The following is an 18,591-nucleotide window of genomic DNA, read 5'->3' as shown; positions in this document are numbered from 1 at the left end:
ACAGATGTGGTGTGGGTGTCCGGTGTTGTCGCTTGGTGATTTCGGTCGACGTTTCCGCCTAATGGAGGATACTGGATGGGCAATTTGGTGCGCTACTGGTAGCACAGTAGTTGGGTGAGACTTTGTTAGAAATTCACAGCGAGGACTCTCTTGCAGGAGGTACCAAAGAATCAGCGCGCGTGAATTCCCCGCATCGCCACAGAACGAGGAAGAAGACGGTGGGTGGGCTGAATGAAGCGCCTACAATGATTTGGCCAAGGTTACTGCGCCTGAGCTTGCAGACATCATGATTGCCCAACCTGGCCAAGGTGACTGCGCCTACTGGCGTCATGAACTGCGCGCTTGCCTGCTCGCTTTCTTGCCCATGGCCATCCTTATCTTTGGAATTGCGCCTTCACTATGGTGAGCTAAGCTACTGCACAACTGAGCCACTGTACCACTAGTCATCCCCTGCCAGATGGACTCGCATGTTGATGGTTTGGTCTTGCTTGCTTGCTTGATTGGCCCCAAGGCTGCGAAGTGGGAGGCGGTGACAACAATTTAGTGGAGCTCGGTGGAGACCGTACCGTGCACCACTCACGGCGCTGCAGCTTGCGTCGCATGGGACAGCCGCCGACTCCACTGGACAGTTGTCGCTGTGTCCCCTCCCAACAACTCGCCATTCTGCAGACTGCCCACCAATCATGCGATGAGAGCAAAGGGCAGTGCTTGGAGTACATATTCAGCCACGCTCGTTCCCATGGACAGAAAATTCGACCCCGTCCCTCGTCCATGACACTTCTTTGCTCGCTTTCGGGACTGAGAGCCCATCGCTGTCTTTCCTCTCTCGATCCACGCCTGAGTCTGATTCCACTGCTGCTCGACCTCGACGAAATCATTCCAAACTTTTCGCGCCAACCGTTGATTGCGCGTCTCCAAAGGACGACCTCCACTTGTGCTCTTGCAATTTTGTGTGCTTTCGACTGCACGATCTTCGGCGACCCTCGATAAGAACACGGACAGGGACTCGAAGCGAAAGTTTTGGATTCATCCCATCAATTTTGGCCCCGCGCCGGGGTTTTTACATCCAGCCTTTTGGCTATTCGCGACCATGGCAGAAAGCCCCCCTCGTTATCAGTATGCTCCACTCGAAGGATCCAACTCTTTCCGAATTCTCGAACTCCTCAAAGGAGAAGAGGACGAAACTCCGCGGTGCAAGATTGTCCATGTCTCTATGGATGGCAAGCCGCAGTATGAGGCGCTGTCCTACGTGTGGAGCCTGGGCAAAGCTACCATTTACTGTGGATCCTCAAACACAAACGCAACACTTAAAGTGTCTGTCACCTGCCTCAGAGCTTTGAAATACTTGCGTCTTCGAGACAAGTCAAGAAATCTTTGGATTGATGCAATTTGCATCAACCAAGAGGAGGACAGCCCTGCAGCCATTGAAGAAAAGAATCAGCAAGTCAAGATGATGCACAAGATATACAAAAATGCATCTCGTGTCCTAATCTACCCAATGGGACTTCACAGATTGCAACATGAGGACATTTCTATATTACTAGATTATCTGAATCTGGCAAGAACTCCGATCCAGCAACGACATCGAGAATTCGAGGGCGCATTCGAAGACCCAGATATCAAATTGATCGCGCACCGGATGGAGTGGTTTTCTCGTACCTGGGTCATTCAAGAAGCAGCTTTAGCAGAAGAGGCAATCATGATCCTAGGAACGGTCGAAGTTGCATTCCAGGAAATTGTCGACCTATTTCTGAAGTCCATTACGAGACGTAATGAGCTTCAAGATCAGTTGTTTTTACACGCTTCATTGTGTAAGCGCAGCACTCCTGGACCATCTCTCTTCCAACTTGCGTACAGCTCCCGATGCTCCAAAGCTTCCAGACCTGAAGATAAACTTTTCGCTCTCGTTGGCATCGCATCCGATCGAGACTACTTTCAAAGTGCTATCAACTATGGAAAAGATGTAGCTACAGTGTTTGCGGATTTCACTCAAAGGTTTATCAATCAATCTCGGAACCTCGACTTCCTCAGTGTCGTACGCGAGAGCCCGCTATCTCCAGTCTTTCCCTCGTGGGCAGCTCGTTGGGACACCATGAATATCAGACACCCCTCACTCTTGGATCCTTTTGGCTCTCGGAAAAGTTTCAAAGCTTGTGGTAATTTCACCTCGACTGAAACGCAAGGTCGAAACACACAAGAGCTTCATCTCCGGGGCATCGAATTCGATTCGGTCACAAAGGGGACTAGATTGCCATCAGCAACATGTGCTGGGGGTATAGCAACAAGACTCCGTTCTTGGTTCCCTTACATTGAGAGGGAAACATGTCGTTCGTCTGGACAAAGCCCTGAAAGTCAAGCTCAAACATGGGTCATCTACAATGACATTGGGAAAGCCATCATGAATGCAATTTCCGGTGGAGCTATAGCAAGAATACTCCGTCCTTGGTTCCCTTATATTGAGAGAGAAACATGTCGTTCGTCTGGACAAAGCCCTGAAAGTCAAGCTCAAACATGTGTCATCTACAATGACATTGGGAAAGCCATCATGAATACAATTTCTGGTGGAGCAGGGTTTATAGACGAGCGAGTGAAAAAAGAATTCGCCGATTACATGATTAAACCCGACAAGCGTTTATTCGTTGGATTTGGCCCTCCATTTTCCTTGGAAGTAGAGGCACGTAGTCAGCATAACATCTTCATCAAGACAAGCAGAGGATACATGGGTCTTGTCGAAGAATCAGCTTCCGAGGGCGATGTCATTTGCATTCTATCGGGTGGATCAATTCCCTACGTCCTGCGGCCGGATCCAGGAGAAGAAGGAAGATACCAATTCATCGGAGAAGCGTACATCGAAGGCATCATGTACGGAGAGGCCATGGAAGGAAAAGAGGAAAAGGACTTGCAGGACTTTTGCCTGGTCTAAGGTATTTCCTTGCGCACTTGGTTCGTCGCAACAAGACCGCTGACGGCGACAGTCGGAGATCGTACCCAGCGAACAAGTCAAATCAGCGACAGCGATGAGAAGAGTGTCAAGAGGTATTTTACCAGCGGAGAAAGGCGGTTTCTTGCGGAGCAGATAGACAAGCAAGAGGTGTCTGCAATAGTTCCCGTCTTCTTCCAGGCCTCAAATCAAAGCATCAATGTTCATCAGATCGCTTACGGGTACGGGGGCGGCTACACGCCTCTTGTAATTCTTCCAAAATCCCGACTTTGTTCCCTCACCCGCTCGAGTCTCGAAGAAACCTTGAAGGTTGAAAGTAATGTTGCATTCTGGCTACTTGGCTTTTGCGGTCCGTCAGAGGTCTTCCCGGTTTTACGACGCCTGCGTTCAGGGACTGCAGGTTTGTTGACCGGAAATGCAACCAGTTGGCATGGGCAACTGTTGATGCGCTCCAACACCACCACTCAATGCTGAAAAATGCGGGGACAGAGGGACTCGGTTCAGGGAGGCAAAAGACCTGCACGAGTGGCGAACGTCGAACTGTTGATTTCCCAGTGTCCATGTTTGCCGATCGACTGGGAGTTGACTGGAGAAAGAGTTGGTTGAATCTGGCGGTCGGTCAAGTATTTATACGCGCAGAACTGACAGCGACATCAGGTGCGAAGATTCAAGTCACTGCTGGTCAGGTACAAGGCCTGCGATCGTTTGAGGAGGTATTTAAGCACCATGGCCCGTCCCCCTTTTCGAATCAACCCCCGACTCCCTCTGCTTGCTCCAACCCAGGAATCACCGTATAGAGTGGCGAGTACTGTCTGCTGCCTGGTCGTCCTAATTTCTTTACTTCCTGAAATTTCAGAAAGGGGGGCTTCCGCCAGTATATTCGCGGAAGACTTGTCGGCATTGAACACCATCAGTGTCTTTCAACATCTTGCTATAATGCGGAGATTTTCAACAGAGCCGGACAGATTGGCGATAGAGTCCGAAGGGAGGCTCACCAATTCACCTTCTTCTCGCCAGGACCAAAGTCGGTGCAGCCGATGTAAACATTCTGCTTGCGAAGGTTTGACTGATGGCATGTTCATTTTGAAAAGCCCGGGAGTATTTATCTCACCAAAGGGACAAGCCTGTCCGATGGAGTATATTGGAAATCTCCGCTTTGGCCAGATGACCTCCTTGCGTGATTGGGATTTCCGGACAGTCCCGCATGTGGCTGCCGCTGGCCGCTTGCTGTCGGCTCTTCTATAAAGCTCCGCGTCCGCCTTTTTTTAGGAACTCATCATCGGCGTTCCTTCTTTGCTTCGACAAAGCTCTGCCGACTCGAAGGTTTGACTGGGGCCTTCTTCCTCATACCATATCAGCCGGTGACTTGTTGCTTTTTGGTTGGCGGTCCGCCATCTCTTTTGCCGACGAATCCTCCTGAGTTTCTGGCGTCCTGGATCGAAGCTGTTGAGCATGATCAGTATGCATACATGGTGTCGTTCGTCATTTTCTGCTGATGGAGATTTGACGAGAGAAAGTTGCGCAATCGGGCCTCCAGGAAAAGAGTTGGGGAAACAACAAAGAAAGACCAGTAGCTGTATCGCATGGGATTTGCGCACAATTAGCCACTGAGGAAGAGCTATCAAGACTCAAGACGTGAGGCAGACATCTTTCTCCCCTGAGAACCTTCTGCCTTTATACCCACGCTCCAGGACCGATGCCGCCTGAGCTCTTTCGCCCCTGATCACATGGCCACGAGCTAGTACCCAGTACTACGGCCCACGTTCCTAAGCAGTCACATGCCTAATACCTGCTGACACACCTATAAAAGACTCCGCCCTCTTTACTTCTCATCCACAGTTATCTCGCGGAGCTTTGATTGAAATACGCAATCATGCTACTGCTGTGGAACAGACTACGTCTAAATACACTTCTCTCCCCTTTGCCTGGTGTCTTGGGGTCGGCTCAACTACTTCGTTCTCTTTGCTTAGCGCAACCTGCTACGTCCTTTACATTGACTAGGCAGCTTCGTTGCCCGTCATCAGAGCATGCTGTTGGACTTCCGCATTTTTCGATATGCTTCACTCCAGTGTCTCTTGCTACATTCCTCCTTTGCCTTTATAAATTCGAAGCTGCAGGGGTAAAACCTTTCCACAAAACCAAAGTGGTTCTCTTTGAAGGTGACGACAGGCCGGGGTAGCAAACGACGACTAATCTACAGAGAAGCTTGGAAAATTCCAGGTCAAGTTGGTCGAGTATTTATATGGTTGAAGTCTACGCTAAGTGCAGCAGCAGGAAGCGACCGACCCCTGAAAATGGACAGGTGACTTACCCCTGGAAGCGACTGACTGGCTCCTTCCTCTTGCCGCAGCAGGTGACTCATCTAGCTCCATCTTCCGTCGCCAATTCCCTATATAAATATCTTGCCTGCTCCCTCAACTCTGCCGACACATTTTCCGGGCAAGCCGTGCACAAGCGGTGAGGCCACCAGAAGAAGAGTCCCCCCTTACGACGAGCTGTAAGACAGACAATGATTGCACACTCTTGCGTCTGCGTCCCTTTCTCGCTGTATTCTCACCTTAATTTTTGCAGCCGGGCTCATTCGTGACACAGCTGCCGTGCCAATCGCACGTCTGCTCCGCTCAGCTTTCGCGTCTTTTCTTGTTGCGCTCCACCACAGCACGAAAATGCTGACCACCATCATTCCTAGCTTTGCAAAGAATTTAGCTGCTTGACTACCTCTCAGATCGAACCCCAGCTCCTCGTTGTCAAGAGTGGATCGCAGAGGAGACAGAAGTGAAGAGACAATGTGGCTGTATGATACACGCCAAAGGCTCGATCGCTGCGAGCGATGTTGTCCTTTGTCTTTAGGGGATCAGCCCCTGAATATATAGTTTCGAGGTCTCCAGTTTGCGCGCCAGTCTGCCCGATATCGGCGCGCATGTCTCGTGACAGGGGGGCTTGTGACTGCTAAGTCGGCGCTATCTGTCACTGATGGACTTACTGGACTAGCTATATAAACCTTACTGCCTCTTCCTCCTTCCTCCCTCCCTCACCTCCCTACCATTCCCTCTCCTCTACTCAAGCAATTCTCGAGTCGACTGGTTCACACCCTTCGAGCTCCAATGACTTCTGCTCGGATTGGCCTTCCATCTCCGCACACTCCTGTTTCTGTGTCGTTTGCGCCATATTTGCTCCTTTTCTTCGCAGCTTGGTTTTGTCAGCTACTGTTTGTTGCATATCTGTAGCTTTTAACGGCACTGTCCCTCATCGTCACGCTTTGTTAATGACAGACTCGACACAGACACCGATCCCCCTGACACTTGCTTGGTCGAGGAGATCGAGGTGGCAGAGTAGAGTTAGAAGCGAGAAACCAGTCTTTCGTCCTTGCTGGGATGGCAGAAAGAATGAGTGCTTTCTGTCGCAGTGAGCAGTCCCACGTAGATGCGTCGCTTTTACTGCCCCTGAATCGTGACAGGGGGCTTGTGAGTGCTGAGTCGGCGCCATCTGTCAACCATGTGACGCGCAGAGGCAGAACCGACTGCTATAAAAACCTCCCTTATCGCGCCTTTCTCTCCACACTGCACCACAAGTGGACTGCCTGTTACCTTGCGCAGGCGAACGGCAGTCACTGTATACCGTGGAGAAGATCTAGCCTACTTTCTTGGTCAAACGCAGCACTCGACACTCTTTTGTCTTGCGCGGCCTCTCCTTGTTCTGTCTTGTCAGTTCGGCAGATTTCCCTTGTCTGCTTCGTGTTGCGGAACTAGTGTGTCTTCAGTGTCACCGCACATTCCTCTAACTTCCACATTTTCTGATGAAGCTTTACTGCACCATCACCTCTTTACGATGCACCCTTTTTGATCAAATGCAGCGGCCCAGTCGACTGAGGTAGCATAGCAGAGCTGGGAGCGAGGAAACAGTCTTCTCCCTTATCTGGAAAAGCAAAAAGAATCAGAGTATCTCCTGTTGCAGCGGAAAGTCTCACTGTTCGCGTTGTAGATGCGTCGCTTTTATTGCGCCTGCCTCGTGACATGGGCTTAAAGATACCATGTTGGCGCTCTCTCTATCACCGATAAGCCCTTTTAACTGGCTATAAAAATCTCCTACCTCACTCGATTTCTTTCCGCACATCTCCACCAGCAGTCCATCTGCTACCTCCGTGCGGTGAAGATACCGACTGCACTTACCGGAAAGGCGAATCCACTGTTTGGATCACAGACGACGTTTGCCACTCTTTTGCCTATCGTGCTCTCTCTACTTTTGTTTCCTCAACTCTGTAGATTTTGTCTATCCATTCCGTCTTGCGGAGCTGTACTATGATCTTCAGTATCACTGCACGTTGTTTGACGAAATTTCCACACTTTGCGATGGTGCTGTTCTTTGCCATTGAGCCGCAAGATCCAAAACTCGACACAAACGAACTCGCTCTCGACCGAGTGAACCACCATGGAGCGGCAGAGCAAAACCAACCGAAACATGTGATCTGTGGCTGTGCTCAATCCCAACAGCAGTGATCTGAGGCATCTAACGTCCTGCTTTTCTGTACTGCAAGGGAGGTCGCTGTGTCGATTGAGAGGCTTGTGAGGACGTGAGTGGTTTATATATTTCTGAGAGAGGAGCCGCGCGTGAACCCCTGAACATCTCCTGTTGGCTCGCCGCGTGACACTCCCTCACCACCGTCATGAGTGTCACCTGCCACTTAGCTACCATCCTCCGCACGCAAAAGCTCACAGACCACCCAATCAACCTATAAAACACCCCTATTTCTCCTTCTTACTGAGTCCTCACTCCACTCTATCTTTACTCCTTGATTTGAGCAGCAGCTCAAGGTCTTAACTGGCTCGGCTGCACGACACTCCGCACTCTCTCCCATGTTGGTATTCCACCTCCGCGCAATTCGATTGTGCTACACTTGCAACAGCATCGCTGTCGTTTCCTTAGGCAAGTCAGCTGCTTCTTTTTGCTTTAGTTGCACATTAATACCTCCTTAAAAACGCTCTCTCTCGTCATGACGCTTTGTCAAAGGAATTGGAAACGCTCTCTTGGTTCAGGAGGTCAAGGCATCGGAGCAAGGCAGAGAAAGAAAAACAAGTGGTCGGTTTTGACTATGATGGTAGCAGTCAGATGCGAAAGACGTAATAGACGCTGCTTCCCTGCTTTGCAACAGAGGTCCTGTGTTGACGGAGGGAAGGGTAGGTGGACGGACATATATCCTTGAGAGAGAAGCCGCGAGTGAACCCCTGACTGTCCCCCTGAAATTTGCTTGCTGCGTGACACTCCCTTATCACTCCCATCAACCACCTATAAAACACTCTTCCCTCCTCACTCCCCTCCTTTCTTCACCTCCCTACCTAAGAATTATTACGACCGTTAAGTACCCGCAACTACAACAGTCTGTGCTATACTGTCTTTGCTTCGCTGCGCGCACATTTCCACCTGTGTCACTTGTATTGTTGCTGCTGTCGTTTCTAGGTCATCGCGATGTTAACTAGAACTATTGTTGAAGTTTAACGTTCTCTGACAATGCTGGCCGCTACCGTGATTGAGAGGCTAAAGCTTTGATGTCCTTGCCTAAACCTAGGTAGCGGAGCGTAGGCAGGAACAAGAAACAAGTGGTATCGAAATCTGTGAGTTGTAGCAGTACAGTACATCTTCAAGAGGCTTGAATCACTTTGACGTCTTCACTAACGATTAATTTGAAAGGGTAGTGGCTGAGGCGAGTTTATATACTCAAGAGACGCGCCGTAAATGAACCCCTGACCGACCCCCTGAAATTTGCTTGCCTCGTGACACTCCCTTATCACCCTCATGCGTGTCACCTGCTACTCACCTACCTCTCCACGCGACAAACAGTTCACAGACCACCCTATCGACCTATAAAAGCCCCCTCTCCTGCCTCTCCTCTACTGTCTTCGCCTCTCTACCCGAGGACTTTTGTGACCACTATTTTGTCGCTCCCACCGGACCCTTCTTGGTGCTGGCTCTATACTACTCCACGTATCCACTTTTTCTGTTGTGTCGTTTGCGTTGTCATTGCTGTTGTTTCTGCGCAGGGCCTGCCTGTTTCATTAGGCGGGCGGTTGGCGGTGGTTTTAGACGCGATATCAACTATTGCTGCCATTGGACTCCAACGTTTTCTGAAAATGCTGGCTGCTGCGGTTATTTCATTACCCCTGAACCATCTATGCATGGTATAAAGACCAAGCTTTACGGGTCCCCCTCGCTTCCGAAATCGAGAACACTAAGGAGTCGGAGCGGAACGCAGCCAGGAGCGAGAAACAAGAGTACGTCATTAGTTGCTGCAGAAAGAGTACGACTCGCTGCAGTACCTTCACTGACGATGGACTTGACAGAGTGGGTGGGCGAGCTTATACACTCAAGAGAGCAGCCGCACATGAACACCTGGTTGCCGCGTGACTCTGCCTCTCCAATCAGTCCAGTCGCGCACACACGCTAGCCTTCTCACAGACCACCCTATCAAGCTATAAAACCCTCCCCTTTCCTCCCTCCTTTCGTGCCCCTCCTCGCTAGAGAGACCGACAATGCAAGCAACAGCGGCTACATCACGACTACCATCTTACTGCGCAACAGACTCTTTTGCGCTTAGCTTAAGATTTACTTGTGTCCGCTTGTCTGTCGCGCTGGCAAAATTTTATGATGTTCTTGTCTTTTCAGCATCATCACTTTGCTATTATCCACGTCTAATGAATTTCTACACTTCCCGATAATGCTGGCCGCCACCACTATCGCATCACCCTGAACCACCAACACATAACAGACAGGCTAAACCTTTGCCATCCTCCCCTCTTCTAAAGACTAAGCCAAGGAGACCAACAAGTCATAATAAGCGCAGCCAGGAACAAGCAACCAGTAATTGATTGTCTGGCGTCACATTTGCAGCAGTGTGGCTTTTTTCTAAGGGTTTCTTTTCCGCTAGAAATGTGCTTGTTGCTTTGCTAGACCTGGAGTAGAAGTTGAGCAGTTTATATACTTAAGAGAGAAGTTACTCACATGTGGATCCCTAAGTAAGCCCCTGAGATTTGCTTGTCGCGCGACGCTTACTTGCCCCTTCCATCTGTGTCTACTTACCTACTTACCTGCCTGCCTGCTTAGCTGTTGCTTTACTATTATTCACGTCTGTTAAACATGCGCGTTTTCTAATAATGCTAGCTGCCACCACTATCGCATCACCCTGAACCACAAATATATAATATAAAGCTGAACCTTCACCATCCTCCCCGCTTCTAAGTCAACAAAACCAAGGAGTTACAATAAGCGCAGCCAGGAATATACAACTAGTTGAACGCGGGCTTGTATTTATAGCAGTGCAGCCTTTATATAGAGGCTCTTTGCCGCTGGAAATGTGCTTGTTGTTTTGCTGATCCTGGAGAGAGAGAGGGTTGGTTGGTGGGTTTATATACTCGATAGAGAGAAGCTGCTGGCACGTGGACCCCTGACTTCCTGACCTCCTGACCCCTGAGATTTACTTGTCTTGTGACGCTCGCTCACTTGCGACTTCCATCCGTGTCTACCTGCCTGCTTACCTGCCTGCGTCGAAACCTACAAAACCCCTCTCCCCCTTCCCCCCTCCTCGCTTCTATTCCCAGTCCATCGCACTCACCACAAACCTCCAATATAACGAGGATCCCTTACTGTGTTGTGTGTGTGTGCAGCTATCGGATTCTACTTACGCCAGCACTGCACTGTGTGCGGTGTCTGGCTTCGTTGCAGGGACATGCTCCAGTAGCCTCTTTTACTGTGTGGTTGGTTCCTCTTCTCGTGTGTTCGTTACTTGCTTGCAGGTTGCACTGCACAGCGAGAGGCAGTAGTGATGATGAGAGTCACAAGACGAAGGTGAATCTGACCTACGTCGTTGCGGGACCAAATTTATAAAGTGAAAGCCACGTGTGTTGGAAGGGTAGGGTGGACGGGGAGGTTGATAAACAGGGGAAGCTTTCATTGATCGCGAACCAGACTTTAGATGCCGATGCGATCAGAGAGTCCGAGGAGGATTAGAAACTACTACTATATGCACTCTTTTCGCGACAGTTCAGCGCTTCAACTGTGTACATTGTGAAATTTGATCGTATGCGAAGATGAACGATTTGGGTGTGCACACCGAGAACGGGATGATGATGGGGCAGGAAGGCGGCGAGATTTTGAAAAAACACGCAAACAATCCAGGGGTCGGTCAAGGGTGTGGGTAAGGTAAGTAGGTACGCAGATGGGGGTAAGAGACCAAGCTACATCTTTCCGTTTTTCTTAGTCACCTCATCTCTCATGCAAACACAACCCAACCAAACAACCGACCACCAACCAGCCTGACTGCGTTGAAATCTCTCCGTGCTTTGATTTACGTTGCTTTGTCCAAGTATCTCCTGACTGCCATTTGCCCAACAAACCGGCTGCTACCATACACAACCCACAACTCACAACCCAACAGACTAACCGAACCTCAAGAGCGGTGATGGTGGTGGTCCAACAGAAACAACAACAAAAGTAGGGAGGAGAAACCCGGCCCGATCCAAATCTCATCATACACAACGACGACAACAACAACGACACAGTGAGGAAGGGGTTGGAAGAAAGATGAGAAGGGTGTATTTGGGTAGGGGGGCGGGGCGGGATGGGGCGCAATGAAGACAACCAAAACCAAGCACAAACCCAACAACGACGACGACGACGCATCATGACAAGAAAGTGACCACTGACGCCTCCTAACCCACCTACCCCATCCACCTCGCCATAGCCACCCACCCAATATACTGAATTCACACACAGCCGTCATCCGCGACCGACTCAAACCATACCGAGCGTTCAACAAGCGGTGGGGGAAAAAAAAATCCAATAACAACGGGACCATGACTGCACTTCCGTAGAGGTGCTGAGAGAAGGAACAGAAGTGAAGAAAGCGTGCGTGGACGAATGGGAAAAACACAACTCTGGAAGTAATCAAGACAACCGACGAACCAATCAATCGCTCAAAAAATCACACATCAACAAAAAAAGGGGGCGTAACGGGACGAATCGAAAGAGGCGAATCCGGAACGAAGCAACGACCAGGAACAATTGGTCCCTTAGATCACATTGACCGTCGTCGCCGACGCGGCCGCCAGCTCCTCTTCGGGCGCAAAGACGGCCTTGTTGTTTTCGAGCAGCGCCTGGATGGCGGTGCGCTGCGGGCCCATGTCCGTCATTTCGCGCTCGATGCTCATGGGGCGCATGACTGTGGGCGCGAAGACGACGGCGAGGTTGACGGCCGTCATCTGTTGGAGGAGTTTGCGTTAGCCGCTGCAGTCTCAGGGGGTGGAACAAGTATCATCGTCGTGTCATCCCACGTTGAGCCGTTTCACGGGATAAGACGAAACCAGGGGCGAAAAAAGACTTACCAAGTTCTCCTTCTTGTGCTCCATGACACGGGCGAGGTGGAAAATGAGGAATTCGAGGCAGTTGCGGTGGTGGTTGGGGAGGTTGTCAATGGCGCGGCGCATGGCGAGGACTTGTTTCTCTGGGTCGTGCATTTGACCGGCAGACAAAATGTCGTCGTACACGTCGAATGTGATGAGCGGGTTGGGCAGCCTGCGGAAGTATTGCTTGAGGGCCGACGTGACGGCGTGAATGTCGAGGTCTGGATCGGATATGTCGTACTCGGCGTCCTTTTCGAATCCTGTTCGCACCTGGTTCACCTGGCCGGAGCCACCACTCTTGCGGTAGATGCCTTCGACATCAACACCTGGGATTGTTAGCAACGTTGAGTGATGATGAAAAAGTCACACGCACCTCTAAGCTCAACCTCTTGGATACACCGGCGGACAATGCTGGGAACCGTGGCCTTTTCAAACTCGCAGCGCTCGACCAAATCAGCACCAAACAGGGACTCTGCTGCCGACACATTGGTCGTGCTGTTGTTGTAGCCGTGTGCAGCCTTGGGCATTTGTGCTGGTCTCTGCTGGCTGTTTTGGCTGCCACCACCAAAGAATCCAAAGCCGCCCTTGGTCTTGGGGTCGAGGCTGACCTTGGACGCAATGGATGGGTCCGAGGATGGCTGCATGCCAGCCGACATGGATCCATAGGGCACGCCTCCAACGGTGAGGCCGTCGTGGCGCTCATACGGCTGCTGCGACGCAAACGCCCCCTTGAGGCCCTTGGTGACGTTCTTGGCAACGGCCTGGCCACCCTTTTTCCAGTTGAACTTGTTGGCCTTGGTCTTGCGAATGTCGACAACCTTGGGGGCGGCGAGAACCGTCGGCTCCTCGGGGTCGTTGACCAGATTCTGCATGTGGTGTTCCTGGACGGCGCGCTGGAGATCGGTGATGCTGACTTCTGCCTTGGATTCTTTTTCGACGTTAGTGTTGTAAATGCCGAGTCCATTGGTAGCAGTTGGGATCCCACCATCGAGGCCGTTTGGACCGCGTTTTAGGTTTTCCGAGATGCCATGGAAGAGCGAGTTGTTCAGGTCCATGAGCTGCGAGTTCTTTTGGCTTAGCGACTCGAATTCTTGGTATCCCTTGTCCTTCATCTTGATCAGGTTGAAAATGTCCTCATTGACCTCGTTTCTCTTTTGCACGAGCTCCTCGATTTCGGCAATGGCCTTGGCCTTGAAGGCTTCCAGCTCAGCAGCAAAGTCGCGGAAAAAGGCAGACTGGAACGCCTGCAGATCCAGTGGTTTGTTTTGTTCCTTGGCGGCCTTCAGGTGTTCCGTCATCAGGTCCAGCTCCCGCATGACGACTTCGCGCTGAGTGTCAAGCACGGCAATGGTCGATCTCTTTTCCTTCAGCTCGCTGTTGACCTGCCTCATGTCGGACGACTTGCTGGCCGTCTCGCGCAGCCCGGTCATCTCCGTCTCAAGCTCCGACATGCGCTGCTGCGCGGCGCGAATCTGGGCCCTCAAAAAGGCATTTTCTTCCTTGACGTCTGGCGATGTCGCCGTAGGGCTAGAAATCTCCATGGCTCCATTCACAGGCGACTTCCATTTCTGATTGGGCCCGGCCCTGGCGACGCCGCCGCCCCTGTCGCTGAAACTGCGGCCGTGTTTGACGGCGTTGGAAACGCGTCTCAAGACGGAGCTGGTGTCTCCGTCGCTGTCCCGGAAGATGCGCGCCATTTCGTCATCCACCGAGAAATCTCCCCCAGCGCTGTATCGCAAGAGGTTGGGCGACACGGGCTGCGATCCGTCGCTGAGAGCGCTACTTATGGAATCTTGGTGCAACTTGTGTCCACCTTGGGGCGGTTGGGGTGGTGCTCGTGGAGCGGTAAAAGAGTCGCCCTCCTTGGTTCCATGGTACTGAGGTCGCGATGCGGACCGAGGAGGCGGCGCATCCATGATACTTCTCGATGTTGGGGACTCTACAGGCTTCGAGATTGTCAGACCGCCATTCATGGTGGCAAGCGTGTTGATGTCTCGGTTCGCCAATGCAGAGCTTGCAGAGGCCTTGCGCTCGTGCGACGGCTTTGGAGCCGTGGGCGTCGACGGCGAAGACTCTTTCCGAGTGGAATGGTGGTTCAGCGAATCGCCTCTCTTGGGTCGCTCAACAACTTGCTGCGATGCGCCGGCGGGAGGAACCATGGGACCGGGTTCATCTCCACGCTCATAGTCTTGCGAAGTGGGAGTATAACTTGAGCTTGCCGACACGGGAGAGGTAATGGCACTCGACTCGGAGTGCGCACCCCGGCTGAGAGCTTCTCGCGGGGCGGCTTCATCTGGGGAGCGAAGATCCGACCTTGAGCGAGTCCGGCTGACCTTGCGGTCTTTGGGCACTTCTTGCAGCTTGAATCCCTCGCCCAGTGACGGAGCGTTGGACGTCGCGCTCGAAGTCTGAGCACGCACTCTTTCGCCCGAAGTGACGGCAGCGGTCCCAACCTCTTTACGGCGAATGCCGTCGCTGGGTCCGCGGCTTCGTTCTTGGAACGCAATGTGCGGACTCGAGGTCGACTTGTTCCTCCGCTCAATCGAACTTGACCGCGAAGACGTGGCATGGTGTTCTCTGAGGGCATCCCTGTGGGAGCTTGTGCTGCTTCCAGGCTTTCCACCGTTGAAGTAATCTCTGGGGTTCCTGTCGTCATCCGACCTGTTTTGCGACCTGCCCTCGGCGAGCGGCGACGGACCGGGGACGGGATTGGGATCGAGAGCAAAGGGTACGTTGGCAAACGTGCCGTCGTCGTCGAGGTTGGGCATGTCTGATTTTCGCTTTTCGCGGTACGTGCTTGCTGGAAGCGTCTGGGGCTCTGGTCGGGCTGTTAGCGCCACAAGGGAGCTGGTTGAACAAGTCGTACCATTCTGGTGCTCCAAAGAAGACGGCGAGGCCTCTCTCCGCAAGCTTCCAGCCGGCTTGGCTTGACGAAGTTTTGGAGAAGGCTCGTCGGGGGTTTCTATCTCGGGTAGAGACTCGGCGTCTGGCTGAAAGGTTGTTTGAGGGAGGGCTTGCGGCGGCAGGGCAGGAAGCGACTTGTCCAGGACGACTGGAGCTTTGCTTTCTGCCTGCTGGCGGTTAGCTTTTGATTTCTTGCGCCTGCGCGCCATGAGAGACTCATGGCAGCTCATGCAAAAGATGCCCTGGGAGGTCCTTGCATAACGGAGATTTTCAATCTTGCGCTTGCAGTTTCGACAGCGAAAGCAGCTGGCGCAAAAGGCTTGATCTCCGGTCAGGATGGCCAGGTCCTCAATCTTGTTGCCACAGGCGCTGCAACAGTAGGTGCAGTTGTTGCAAATGAGGGAGCCGTCGCCGAGGAGCAGCAGGTTGGCGTCGGAGTCGAGGAGGGTGCCGCAGGTGTTGCATCGGAAGCAGTCTATATGCCATCGGTTGCCAGCTGCGAGGGAGTCAGTATCGACGGCGCCCATGTTGTGTTGTTGTGGTCGAGGGAGGGGACATCAGGTCAGGGGAGAAGCGTACCCAACTCAAAAGCCTTGCCCTCTTCGAGAACCTGCGGCAGTGTCAGCTTGTCTTAGCATGGCAATTGAGCGTGGATTGCCTACTTCGCCGCAGCCCTTGCAGTGGTAAATGACGTCGACGTCGTCCATTGGGGACTCGGGGTAACCGCTTGGCGAGTCCATTCTTGGGGATGCTTGGGCTCAGCAGCGAGGGACGGCGACGGAGATGCGGCAGGCAACTGTCTCGAAGGGAGGACGAGGAGAAATCTGGAGGCGGCCGAGTCGCGAGTGAGGGCCAGGGGCGCGGTAGGGCTGGGCGGCAGTCTTGGGATCGTGAGGAATTAAGGGAGAGGGCGGCAGGAACGACGTTGGACTGCGACCGCTCGCATGACAGGGCGCAATGGCGACGGCGAGTTGTTGATACTGTACAGCGAGCAGCGTGGTCGAGTGAGGCGGAGAGGAGGAGAGAGGGTCGTGGTACAGTAGTGGACGGGTAGGTAGCGTGCGTGTGGGAGCGGGAGTGGGTGTCGCTGATGGGTGTGGGAGAGGTGTATGGCTTGGCGACTCTGGGGCGGGCGGGAGGCGAGGCCCAGAACTACATGTACCTTAGGTACAGTCTCCCTACGATTCCAATTACCACTGCTACTGCTACTACAACTGCTCTGCTCCATCATCTTCTACTTTGTGACATGTCGCCCCGTCGACGAGTGCTGACGGCGTCCTGAGCTGTGAACGACTGACAGGCGCGCGAGTCATTCTGCAGCAGCTGTCGGCCTTGAAACTTTTCAGCTTGTAGTGTTTCACGGACCCCCGACTGCTTCCGCGCACACGTGTCCATACCTGTTAAAGAAGACCCTCGCTTAGTCACCGGTCCCCTCAACTCCACCTCTGGTCCCCTGCATCTCTTCTTCTCGTCTTCGCCGCGACATGCGCCACTCAAATGGGACCCCCGACGACCACAACCCAGCCAAGAACCAACTGCATACACCTCGGCCCAAGCAAACCACTACCACCACTTTCATTCCATCCTCTCCTCCCTAGAAGAAAATCTCCACGACTCCACTCCTGCCTGACCAACACCACGCTCTTCACCGCCTCGCCTCTGTACCCTGCTTGCTAACCTGACCGGACCCCCTGGAGCCCCAGTGCAGCTCCCCCTTGGATCAATTGCTGCTCCATCGCACACCCCTGCCCTGCAAGCCACATCACACCCGATGCCTTGCCTGACTACATGTACCCAGTGCCCCCTCCCTTCTCTCTCTTCTGCACCGCGGCACCACGGCATGGCGTCGCGCGCGAACCATTCGACGAAAAGAAAAGAGACGCGCGCGCCCGTCCGCTCGCTTGCCCGGGTAGTATGTGGCATCACTGAAGCGAGTCGAGTCGGTGGTTGTCTTGTTAACAACACCTCGGGCTTAGACTTCTGTTCTCGAGTAACCAACGCCTAGATCTCCTCTATCCCAGGATGCGCTGCCTATATACCCTCCTCCCTATTACTTCCTCTCGCACCGCCCCGGTCCTTCTACCCTTCCCTTCCCTACGCCCACCCACCTACCGCCCTGTGGCTCTACCGGTACAGTATCCCGACATCTGGGCCCTAGGCTGCTGCCAATTTTTTGGTTAAAGTTGGCTTCCCGCCCGCTCAAAGCTGTTAGTAATAGCTCAGACTTTTGAGAGTGTTCTGTTTTTGGCGCTTAGAACTCTAGGGATGAGTTTGGGTCGTGATATTCTTGATAAAAGCGGCAGCGGTCCGAATACCTGAGCATAGATATAGTGTTTTGCTTTTTCACATGCTTTCTTTCCTCTGCTGCGTTGCTGCTCGCTCGCTTGCGGCGGCTGCTTCAACGTTGCGTACCCTATCCGTAGATGCATTGAATTTGCATGTACCCGGCCGGCAGCTGGTTGGTCGCGGGAATGCAAATCCACCACCTATGCAGATTCAAACCCGTCCGCATGCTGCACCAGGCTCGTGCGGAGCGTGCATGCATGCATCGCATCGTCCATCTACTTGAAGACGCCAGACGGGCCCCCAGGCGACCTGCACGAAGCACCTACCTACCTGTACAAACAGTATACCTTTCATGCTCATCGCATCGCATCGCGGACTTTTTTCCAATCCGCAGGTGGCAGGACTGTAAACGCAAAGGTCGAAGGACAGACGGACGACGGGCGACGGACGAAAAGAGGTAGAACAGCCAGTAGTCAATCAGCTTTGAATAAGAAGTATATTCAAGTAAAAGGCCAAGGGGGTGGGTGCCTCGCTAGCCAAAATATAACATATCAATAGTACCAAGGTAACCAACTTCTTCAAGGTAAGCGTCGTGCTCAGCGTCGTCGTCGACGAAGAAGGAGAAGAAAGAGAAGAGAGAAGAAACAGAAGCAGCAGCCCCCATCTACCTAGGTAAGTGTGCCTCTATAGTTAGGTACGTGCCTAAGTAGGGCATGCCGGGTGAGTCCTTCTCCTGTTCGCTGAATCCGTTAAAACGCCCCATGTCCCACCCTGACCTGTCCCTCCTGATTCCAGATCCAGTGCCGATAATCCACCACGACCGCCCACCCCCATCCATCTTCCCAACCACAGGTACCGACCTCCCATCCATCCATCATCGCTCAACAATCCATCCAGACTCCTACCCACCACCCCATCCACTCCATCCAGCACAGACGACCACAAAGTAGAAAGAGGCCCAAAGAAGAGGCCAAAAGAGACAAGCGGCGCAGTCGTGCTCCTCAAGCACCGCTGCCAGTGTCAGTGCCGTACGCATGTATGTAGATGCAAGCCGTCCATCCGGTCCGTCTA

General features: G+C 52.6%; 4 protein-coding genes across 4 annotated transcripts; 2 read left to right on the top strand and 2 right to left on the bottom strand.

The window, feature by feature from the left end:
- Nucleotides 1-1,090: 1,090 nt before the first annotated feature.
- Nucleotides 1,091-1,495, top strand: BKA78DRAFT_254239 (heterokaryon incompatibility protein-domain-containing protein; the record flags this gene model as incomplete). The annotated part of the gene is made up of 1 exon (XM_066884885.1): nucleotides 1,091-1,495. A coding segment is annotated over one exon (405 nt), but the record flags the coding sequence as incomplete, so codon positions are not given.
- Nucleotides 1,496-2,545: 1,050 nt separating this feature from the next.
- Nucleotides 2,546-2,923, top strand: BKA78DRAFT_354641 (uncharacterized protein; the record flags this gene model as incomplete). Its single annotated transcript, XM_066891766.1, has 1 exon — nucleotides 2,546-2,923. The coding sequence occupies one exon, from the start codon at nucleotides 2,546-2,548 to the stop codon at nucleotides 2,921-2,923; it is 378 nt and encodes a 125-aa protein (XP_066741598.1).
- An 8,177-nt stretch (nucleotides 2,924-11,100) lies between these two features.
- BKA78DRAFT_171143 (uncharacterized protein) lies at nucleotides 11,101-11,933 on the bottom strand. The gene has a single exon (XM_066883245.1). The coding sequence runs from the start codon at nucleotides 11,612-11,614 to the stop codon at nucleotides 11,195-11,197; it is 420 nt and encodes a 139-aa protein (XP_066741597.1). The 5' UTR covers nucleotides 11,615-11,933; the 3' UTR covers nucleotides 11,101-11,194.
- Nucleotides 11,808-16,053, bottom strand: BKA78DRAFT_171131 (uncharacterized protein). The gene is made up of 6 exons (XM_066883244.1): nucleotides 15,897-16,053; nucleotides 15,814-15,844; nucleotides 15,197-15,730; nucleotides 12,704-15,148; nucleotides 12,313-12,656; nucleotides 11,808-12,189 (listed from the first exon to the last, which is right to left on the bottom strand). Exons 1-6 carry the CDS (start codon nucleotides 15,972-15,974, stop codon nucleotides 12,001-12,003), a joined length of 3,621 nt encoding a protein of 1,206 aa, XP_066741596.1. The 5' UTR covers nucleotides 15,975-16,053; the 3' UTR covers nucleotides 11,808-12,000.
- Between the last annotated feature and the right edge of the window lie 2,538 nt (nucleotides 16,054-18,591).

Source organism: Phyllosticta capitalensis, assembly GCF_038381095.1.
Source record: "Phyllosticta capitalensis strain CBS 128856 chromosome Unknown BKA78scaffold_8, whole genome shotgun sequence".
NCBI classification, from domain to species: domain Eukaryota; kingdom Fungi; phylum Ascomycota; class Dothideomycetes; order Botryosphaeriales; family Phyllostictaceae; genus Phyllosticta; species Phyllosticta capitalensis.
Note: the sequence above shows the minus strand (reverse complement) of the source record. Positions and strands in the feature narration are given on the sequence as shown.

Excerpts from the sequence above, each read along its gene's own strand:
- BKA78DRAFT_171131 (XM_066883244.1), bottom strand. The coding sequence starts at position 15,974 with ATGGACTCGCCAAGCGGTTACCCCGAGTCCCCAATGGACGACGTCGAC. Across the intron at positions 15,845-15,896 it reads ACTGCAAGGGCTGCGGCGAA|GTTCTCGAAGAGGGCAAGGC; the intron begins GTAGGCAATCCA and ends ACACTGCCGCAG. Across the intron at positions 12,657-12,703 it reads CCAAGAGGTTGAGCTTAGAG|GTGTTGATGTCGAAGGCATC; the intron begins GTGCGTGTGACT and ends TAACAATCCCAG.
- BKA78DRAFT_171143 (XM_066883245.1), bottom strand. The coding sequence starts at position 11,614 with ATGATGCGTCGTCGTCGTCGTTGTTGGGTTTGTGCTTGGTTTTGGTTG.